General features: G+C 38.8%; 2 protein-coding genes across 2 annotated transcripts in view; both read right to left on the bottom strand.

Moving 5' to 3' along the window:
• LOC135113424 (uncharacterized) overlaps positions 1 to 2416 on the bottom strand; it is a 7566-nt gene extending 5150 nt beyond the window's left edge. Inside the window, exons 1-2 of the mRNA XM_064028689.1 lie at positions 2291 to 2416; positions 900 to 1348 (exon numbers count right to left, since the gene is read on the bottom strand). The gene's annotated coding sequence lies outside the window, so the exon portion shown is untranslated. The remainder of the gene's footprint in view (positions 1 to 899; positions 1349 to 2290) is intronic.
• A 3038-nt stretch (positions 2417 to 5454) lies between these two features.
• The window catches only part of LOC135113085 (myosin heavy chain 95F-like), a 46365-nt gene continuing 41819 nt past the window's right edge, over positions 5455 to 10000 (bottom strand). The window contains 2 exon segments of the mRNA XM_064028111.1: positions 5455 to 9462; positions 9944 to 10000. The exon segment at positions 9944 to 10000 is cut by the window's right edge and continues 26 nt beyond it. Coding sequence (XP_063884181.1) covers positions 9311 to 9462; positions 9944 to 10000 — 209 coding nt within the window. The 3' untranslated portion in view covers positions 5455 to 9310.

Below are 10000 nucleotides of genomic sequence, written 5' to 3'. Positions count from 1 at the left end.
ATAAAATAAAATAAAATAAATAAATAAATAAAAAAAAAACACCTTAAAATTATCCCTTGTGACCAAACACACACACACACACACACACACACAGCAATCCTTCTCTCAACCACAACGGAATCAATTTTTCACAACGGAGAAAGAATACTGAGCTGCATTTCCGTTTTCTTCTACTTTCATTCCTTTCCTTCCTGGTTCCGCGCCGCGCCGTCCACAGCACGGCCAAACATCACCGCCCGTCTGCTCCGCCTAATGCCGTCCTTGTCTATCATTATGGGGTTAACATGTGGTGGAGCGTGCGTGGTGGTTTGTGATGGGAAGGGAGGAGAGAAGGAAAGAGGGAGAGAATAGGAGGAGAAAAGAGAGCGAAGAGTTGTAGGGGAGGAAGCAAGATGGGGAAGAGGGAGATAGAAGGGAAGCGAAGGAAAGGAGAGGAAAAGAGGAACGAGTCCAAGGAAAGAGAGGAGACAAGAATGGAAAGGAGAAAAGAGGGAAGGGGAGAAAACGGGAAGGGAAAGGAGAGGAAGATGGAAGTAAAGATGATAGCGGAGATAAGGGAGGGTAGAGAAAAAGGGAAGGGAAGGAAAAGGGAAGATATAGGAGAGGAAGACGGAAAAGGAGAAAACAGTAAAGAGAAGGAGAGGATAAAAAGAGAAGAAATGGAAAGATGAGTTATGGGAGAGAGAGGAAGGATGGCTGTGGTTGAGAGAGAGAGAGAGAGAGAGAGAGAGAGAGAGAGAGAGAGAGAGAGAGAGAGAGAGAGAGAGAGAGAGAGAGAGAGAGAGAGAGAGAGAGAGAGAGAGAGAGACTTGCCTTTCATAATAATAATAATAATAATAATAATAATAATAATAATAATAATAATAATAATAATAATAATAGTAATAATAATAACTCACCTTACAGTAGTAGTAGTAGTAGTAGTAGTAGTAGTAGTAGTAGTCACGCCACCACCATCATAATTCAGATCAAAATGGTGGAGGGGCTGGGCGGGGGGCGTGGAGAGGAGAGTATTCCATCCCCCCACCACCATCACCATCACCACCACCACCACCAACCCTGAGGTGGTGGTGGTGGTGGTGGTGGCTGAAGTAACGTATCTATAATAGAACCGCCACCGCCGCCACATCCGCCATGTTTGAAGCCACCATTCCTCTATAGACCACATTTCCACTCGTATTTTGCCTCTTTCTATGGCGTCAGGTAGTGGGAAAAGCCATGTAGAGGTGGTATGTGCTCTCCCATATGTATAGGTAGTGTGTATGTTTGTACACCGCCAATTGGATGTAGGCGTGCTAGCTTTCAGTGAAACGTCATCTGTTCCAGGCGGCGGCCATCTTGGTGCACCCTGCGGAACATTGGTGTGTGGTCAATCTGTGGCTTCTAGTTTGCTTTGTATGAATTTTGAACAAGAAAACGTAATAGTAGTAGTAGTAGTAGTAGTAGTAGTAGAAAAGAATTGGTGGTAATAGCAGTAGTAGTAGCATTATTATTATTATTATTATTATTATTATTATTATTATTATTATTTAGTAGTAGTAGTAGTAGTAATAGTAGCAGTAATGGGGCTCAAAAAGTTATAATAATTTTACCTTGCAAAGACAAAATTGGTTAAGTTTCTATTTAGTATTGAAATCTCTTATCAACATCAATTACGTAAGTATACAACAACAACAACAACAACAACAACAACAGCAGCAGCAGCAACCACTACCCAGCACACACAAATGACCAGCTTCTCTGCATTTCAAACCAGTAATCACCTGGACACTAATTAATGGATGCAAAAGTGGGTGAGGAAAAATGACGGGGTGTGGTCTGTTTTGTGGTTTTGGGAGGAGGAGGAGGAGGAGGAGGAGGAGGAGGAGGAGGAGGAGGAGGAGGAGGAGGAGAGCCAGGGTGAATATATGGAGGGAAGGAATGAAGAGAGGAAGGGAAGGGAAGGGAAGGGAAAGGAAGCGAGAAAGAGATGGGGGATGAAAGGGAAAGAAGGAAGAGGAGATGAAGGGAAGGAAGAAGAGTTGGCGGGAAGGGAGGAAGAGGTGGAGGGAAGGAAAGAAGAGAGAGAGAGAGAGAGAGAGAGAGAGAGAGAGAGAGAGAGAGAGAGAGAGAGAGAGAGAGAGAGAGAGAGAGAGAGAGAGAGTGGCTACTGAATTGACTGATATCCTCTTTCCACAATCTTAAGAAAACAACAAAGACATCCCAAACACACCCACACATCCACCAAACACCTCTATTAAATACATCACAAAATAACAACACACAAATTACATCAAAGAATAACACATACATCCCAAGGTACCACAGAGCCGGTCAGGAGCCGAGATGATGCACAACCCACCTCTTCTCTATCTCTGAGCACACTGCCGCGCTTGTCTCATGACTCGCAGGGTTGCCAGGTCGTAGACTGATTTCCCGCGGAATCCTATCCTAAAACCAGCCCAAAAACCGCGACATCCACCTCAAAAATCAGTGGAAAAACAGCCCAAAACTTGAATCATCATAAGTGCGTATGTTTGATATTCTAGATGACTGACAGGTATAACATAAAGGGAAAACACATTTTTTCATGTAATGTACCTTTTTTAACCTACAACATAATACAAAATTCATACTTATAGGTTACATTCAAATTTTTTTTTTCAGTATACTCATAGGCCAGATCCGGTAACTCGACATACTCTTGGTCATCAGCATTACCGTAAATATCTTTTGTAAAAGTATTGAAATATTGTTTGAGCTCATGTATTACTTGACGTGTGCCATATGCAGTGCAAATACCTACCTACTGTAAATCTCTCTCTCTCTCTCTCTCTCTCTCTCTCTCTCTCTCCAATAAAGTACTACGAGTTGCCTTCTTCCTCGTTCCAGTGGAAACAGAATAGAAGGAAAGTAATGAGATAATCGAGACAGGAGGAGGAGGAGGAGGATGAGGAGCAGCAGCAGCAGGGAGGAGGAGGAACAGCAGCAAGAGAGAGAGAGAGAGAGAGAGAGAGAGAGAGAGAGAGAGAGAGAGAGAGAGAGAGAGAGAGAGAGAGAGAGAGAGAGAGTTTACAGTAACAAAAAAGAGAGTCACGACCCCATATCACCCGACAGACACAAGGGCTTCATTGTGCCTATAGTCCTATAGTCAGCATCTTTTATTGTAAACATCGTCATTGCGCCGCCTCTCAAACCCTCCACCATCTCAACGCTACATCTCCTCAACATTATCATCTTTTAATTTCTTTTATCAATTCATTTTCTCATTCCTTTCATATCATAAAGCCCCAGGTGACAATATTGAAGAGAGAGAGAGAGAGAGAGAGAGAGAGAGAGAGAGAGAGAGAGAGAGAGAGAGAGAGAGAGAGAGAGAATCCTATATGGGAAACTACTTTTTTGACGTCTCTTCTACAAGCACTCCTCTTCAGCCTCTTTCCATGTCCTCTAGTGTCCCGTGTATCCCAGACCATTAAGTCGCTCCGGTCTACCTCTACTCCTTCATATGCTTTATATATCGCAATCAAGTCTCCCCTTTCTCTCCTTTTCCAACGCTGGTAGATGTATCCTTGCCAGTCTCTCCATGTGTCAAGTCCCTGATACTTGGTACCATCTTCGTAGCTGCTCTCTGGTCACGTTTCCACTACGCTCTTTGATACATAAAAGAAAATAAATAAAATAAATAAAAAAATCACATTACATATTCATCATGATACATAACGACACCAGTGATGGATCCATTGGTAACAAGCTAGTCAGTAATTCTGCGTGAATGAAACAACATAATTTGAGATGTCACAGTAATATTTCATAAACAAGCTTACCAACCCTTCTGATACTAGTGTGAAACTTGTCGAACCCCATTGTAATGATACTGTATTTTTTTAATGTCTGTACACTCGCAATTCACAACTTCTCGTCCACCCAGGAGGAACGAGGCGGCTGTTCAGAAGTGGTGCCTTTCCGGATGCTAGAAAAGCCCCTCTGCTGAACCTCTGCCTTCTCCTGGATAAGCTAACGTAAAATTATGCTTTATGCTTTCTAGGTGACCATTTCTCTCCAATCATTTCAGTTCCTGGCTCTTGGAATGGTGTTCATGGCCTTTCCTGTCTAACCACGATGTCACTCCGTCTGTCATTCTTACTTTCACAGCTTCTTCCCTCCACCCAAGGAATGCACAAAAATCCTTACCTCCAGCTTTACGAAATAATAAGCCAAATTCAAGTACTCATTTTCTAGTCAGGCTCTTCAGTTCCAGTACTGTACTTGTGAAATGAAATCCACTGGTATGGAATCAGCACACACTAGTTACATTCAGCACATGTGCTTCTTCGTGAACTGAAAGGAAAATACATCCCGAACTCAGCACACTGGAGTAACGTACCTTGCATCAGATGACCTCTCTGTCTTACCTTGTAATATGAATCCTACAAATAAAATAAATATTACCACAATTACTACTACTACTACTACTGACACTACTACTACTACTACTACTACTGCTGCTGCTGCTGCTAATAATAATAATAATAATAATAAACAAATAAAGTGTGAAACTGATATTGATTAGCATTGTAAACAGTAATAGTTTCCTACATTCACACATCTTCCTAGACATTATAAAAATGAGAAAAAAGAAGGAAAATTTTTACTCCTTGCTTCATAAAATACAGTATCAATTTCTCAAAGGTACACTCCCAAGAGAAGCAGAATAACACACACTTCTCTAACTGTCACTTACTCCTCGTCACATCAAAGGGGAAGAATGAAAGACAATTTTTTTTATATAACTTGCGTTGTTATTGAATTCTGTGGCTTTTCTTTTCTTATTAATTGTTATAAATGTAGGAATAGAAAAAAGGGCATCTCGACTATTTCATGTTCCTCCCTTCATTCCTCAGAGCTCTAAGTCGAGGTTGCACGTACATACATACATACACATGCTAAAAAATGCACATAATACACAGTTTTTCACTTTTATAATAGACAATAATCAATTTACCATTTAATTATTTATATTTATTTTCACTTCTCGGAACATACATTAATAAATATATAAATAAATGCTAGTAATAGTAGTACATGAATTCATCTATGCAGAAAAAAAAATAAATAAAGATGAAAATATATGATAGGGTTTATGTATAATCTATAATGATTAATATATAACTGGATAATCATAGCAGCAGTTTTTCATAATAACAATAATAATAATAATAGTAATAATGCTGAGTAATAATGAATCAGATATTATAAACATGAATTAACATATCTAGTACCCACCTCCACTCTATCATGCTTAACTGAATAGGAAATGCGCCTTAATAAAGAAATGAAAAATAAAAAATAAATAAATAAACAGGACAAACAATTAGTACTGAAGTGAGTCCTTTAATAACACAGGCATAATCTGATACACCATTCTTTCAAGATAAGGAAAATAATACATAACTTTACTATATACCATTCAGCAGGGTGTGTGTGTGTGTGTGTGTGTGTGTGTGTGTGTGTGTGTGTGTGTGTGTGTGTGTGTGTGTGTGTGTGTGTGTGTGTGTGTGTGTGTGTGTTATCTGGGCCTCACTTAAGTTACAAAAAATCATACAAAAATCAAGACTAATATTACATTTTCTAATCATCGGTTTCTTTACCCCCTAAGCATGCTCTCTCTCTCTCTCTCTCTCTCTCTCTCTCTCTCTCTCTCTCTCTCTCTCTCTCATCCATCCTTTCAAAATTATCTCTTCACCTCTTACAAGTATAATAAAGTAGAGGAACATTCAAAATAAGCCTAATTATGGAATGCTAATGTAATGTTTATAAAAATCTAGAATGTTATGTTATCAGAATGTTTAAGTTAAAGATAAAGGGAAATATATATCACATGTTTTGTGTGTATGTGTGTGTGTGTGTGTGTGTGTGTGTGTGTGTGTGTGTGTGTGTGTGTGTGTGTGTGTGTGTGTGTGTGTGTGTGTGTGTGTAGGCATTAATTTCAGGCAGCAAACACCATCATCACCTTATTTCCTAGCACAACCATAAAACAACACACACACACACACACACACACACACACATTACAAAGTCCTGAATTCTGAATAAAAAAATAAATAAATAATAAATAAATAAAACAGCAAGTAAGTAAAATAAAGTTAGGTTTGCACAATGCAGTACAATTTTATTATCATCCTTATTTTTTTCTTTATTTCTATTACCAATATTCCATTTAGTGATAAGAAGGAATGTGTGAATATCAGTAAGAAGAGGAAGAGGAGAAGAAAGAAGTGAGATGATGATGATGATGATGATGATGATGATGATGATGATGATGATGATGATGATGGCGATGATGATGATGATAATAATAATAATAATAATAATAATAATAATAATAATAATAATAATAATAATAATAATAATAATAATAATAACACTTTCCATTCATTTTACAACACTGGAATGACTGTGATTAGAGAGAGAGAGAGAGAGAGAGAGAGAGAGAGAGAGAGAGAGAGAGAGAGAGAGAGAGAGAGAGAGAGAGAGAGTGAGAGAGAGAGAGAGAGAGAGAGAAACAAACCCTGATTAATATGGTCCTCTTGTGAATGCAAAAAGGCGATAAAATGTAAATGTGTGTGTGTGTGTGTGTGTGTGTGTGTGTGTGTGTGTGTGTGTGTGTGTGTGTGTGTGTGTGTGTGTGTGTGTGTGTGTGTGTGTGTGTGTGTGTGTGTGTGTGTGTGTGTGTGTGTGTGTGTGTGTGGGTTAAGCAATACACAAACAGTGCACAGGAAGCGTTTTTATCATACAGAGTGAAAGAAATGACAAAATTTTGGAGTTTGTCTTTTTTTTTTGTTTTTTTTTTGTTTTTTTACGTTTTTTTGTATGCATATTTTTTTTCCGTGTCTAGCTACTTGTGTCACTACCATGTTTTAAATACAATATGTCAGCCTACTACACTGTCACTGCATCGTCATCATCACCTCTCGCTGTCGGCTCCCCCATGATGCTCCCCACTATCACCATCATCATCACCATCTTTATCATCACCTTGTTTTACTTCCTTATCTTCAGTGTCACCATCATCATCATCATTATCAGCTTTTTTTCTTTCCTTATCTTCATCATCAATGTCACCATCATTTTCATCTTGTTTTTCCTTCCTTATCTTCATTATCAACATCAATATTACCATTATTATTTTCTTTTCCTTCCTTATCTTCATCATCATTATCACTATTACCATTATCATCATCTTGTTTTGCTTTATCATCATCACTATCATTAACATTGTCACCTGGTTTTACTTTCTTATCTTCATCATCACCACTATCACCATCATCATTTATCATCTGGTTTGACTTTCTCATCGTCTTCTGTTTGGCTGCTGTTATCATTTCTATTTTTCTTGCTTTCATTCTTCTCTTTCATATTTCTCTTGTCTTATTTTCTTCACAGTTTTTCCTCCTTTCCCTCTTTCTCTTCTCCCATGTTTTATTTTTCCACTATCACTTCTAATTTTTTTTTTTTACATTTTCTACATTTCCTTCTGTCACACTTCTTCTGTCTATCTTAATCCACAAACTGTACCATTTTTCCTCATATCTTTTCCCTTCCTTCTTTTGTTATCCTCATACTTTCTTCGTCTATTCCCAGGTCAAGTGCAATTCTCTTACTCTCTCACCTTGCATTCATACAGAGGAACGGACAAATATCCTTGCAATACTCTATACATAAGTGGGTACAGCAGTTTAATTTTTGGTATGTTATATACAAACTAGATGCATGTATATATATATATGTATGTTTTTGTGGATACAGCTCCAGTAGTTTAGGTTTCTGATGTTTTAAGTTCATATATAGTATAAGTAGCTGTGATGTATTCATTTTTTTATAGTAACGCTAAAGTTGGATGATTAAATATGAGTTTTAATATGCATAAGTAGCCATAATTTTAGATTTTTCGATATAAGAAGCCATAATATTTTCTTCTTTAGTATATTATGAAGCTGAATGAGTTCCTGTGCGTTTGAGTATGTTCAAATAGCCATAACGCTTCACTTTTCAACATTTTACGTGGATATATGAAGATTTTAACTTTCTGGTATGTTATGCACAAACCTGATGGATGACTACGTATCCTTGCATGTGTAAGTAGCTGCTAACCTTCTAGTCTTCAATACATTACGAACACAGATATATTTACACCAAGAACTACACAGATATCTATGTAATTTTGTTCCTAATAGCTGCAAAGGTTCCACTGTTCAACACTTCATGCATTTACGCGTGATTATACATAGAAAGCCAGACTTCTCTTCAGTGGGTTCCTTATGGTAAACAGCTGCAATATCTTAACCTTCCAGTATATCACAGATGCAATGATATTCTTTCCATCTCTCACTTATATTACATGCTTTTCTATATCCCCATTGTGTGCTGGATGAAATGTTGCTTAAATATTCCTTCTGTAACCATTCCATCAGTATCTTTCCCTTTCAATATATCACATCTTTCCATCTCTTGCTTATTACGCTATGTACTTTTCTATATCCCAATTATAAGTCTCGGATGAAATGTTGCGTAAAGATTTCTTCAGTAATTATTTTTCTTTAGGTGTCTTATTTAAGCATGATTGGTTCTCATTCTTATACTGTCAAGAGATTCAGTTCATTCACCCCTAGCTCACTTTCTGACTAAAAAAAAAAAAAACATGACCACCTTCAAAAACAAACTGCTGGTCATTTTTCAACTTCAACGATCTGTGACGAAAAAAACTGTGTCATTTTTGTAACTTCCACATCACAAGCAGAAAAGTTGAGGTGAAATTTTGATAACCCACACCTTGCACATGGTAGAGACAACAACAACAACAACAACAGGACATGATGAAGAATCCGTCGCTGTGAACATCCTGAAACGATTGTATGTTTGTTTACAAGGGTGACGAATATTTGACTTTACCATCCTCACAAGTCCGCAGATCAAGTTCACTCATCAATTTTAAGGTCCTTTTCAATCCACATCAATATCTAACCTTCCCATTCTCACACATACATAAATTCTACCCAATGTATCATCTTGAGATTATAATATTCAACTCACAGCAGCTTCACCTAACCTTTCCATCATCCCAGATCCACAAATCAACTAAACTCACCCACACAGCCACACTTCAAACACTCAGTGGCAAGACTCACCACAGTCCGACCACCCATCAAAACTACCAACTAACTTCTCTTCAAATTTCCAAATCTACAAACTGATCAATGAACAACCATCACTATCCCTTCCACCATCTAGATCCACCCCTGCACTCTCTATCCACATGCCTGTTACTCCACTACTAGCGCCGTCGGTTGGCTGGCCGCTGGTACTGCTTTCCACCGTGACGACTCCACTCCTTCTCGTATTCGCTCTCCAGGATCTCAGCGCCTCTCTTCCTGGTGAGCCCTGTTTCCTCCAGGCTCAGCTCACACATCTGCATGTCATCTCGGCCTGTGGGGAAAGGAGGAGAGTGAGGGAGAGAGGAGACGCTGGGATGGTGCACGAAAAAATTGGGTGTTTGGGTTCGAGTGTGAGGAAAAATGGAGGAAGTTAAGAGGCATTAGTGTGTGTTTGTGTGTGAGGAAGTGATAAGTTGAGTGGGGTTTGAGTGTAATGGAAAATGGAGAAAGTGTGGGAGTGACAGAGAGGAAAGGCTGGCATGAAAGTCCACATGAGAGAAAATAGAGAAGAACGTATGTGTGTACAGAAAAGTAGAGAGGCTAAGAAAGAAAGACTTCACATCCTCTATAGGTTTACAGGAGCACTGTGGCTTGAAATTAGCCCTTAGTAGTGAATATTAAGCTTGTAAATCTGGATATAATAGCATGAAAATAACAAACTGAAGAAAGATTTAAATTGGGACGAAAGTGCAGCCCTTCATCCTGTCCATCCCTTCCTTCCCTCCACTCCCTCCACCTGCCCCTCCACTCACCAGCCACCAGCAGTATTGGGGGCTTGTCGGGATGCAGTTCCATCTGGCGGGCGATCC

The sequence above is a fragment of the Scylla paramamosain genome, chromosome 25 (assembly GCF_035594125.1).
Source record: "Scylla paramamosain isolate STU-SP2022 chromosome 25, ASM3559412v1, whole genome shotgun sequence".
NCBI lineage: Eukaryota > Metazoa > Arthropoda > Malacostraca > Decapoda > Portunidae > Scylla > Scylla paramamosain.
This window is presented reverse-complemented; position numbering and strand designations above follow the sequence as displayed.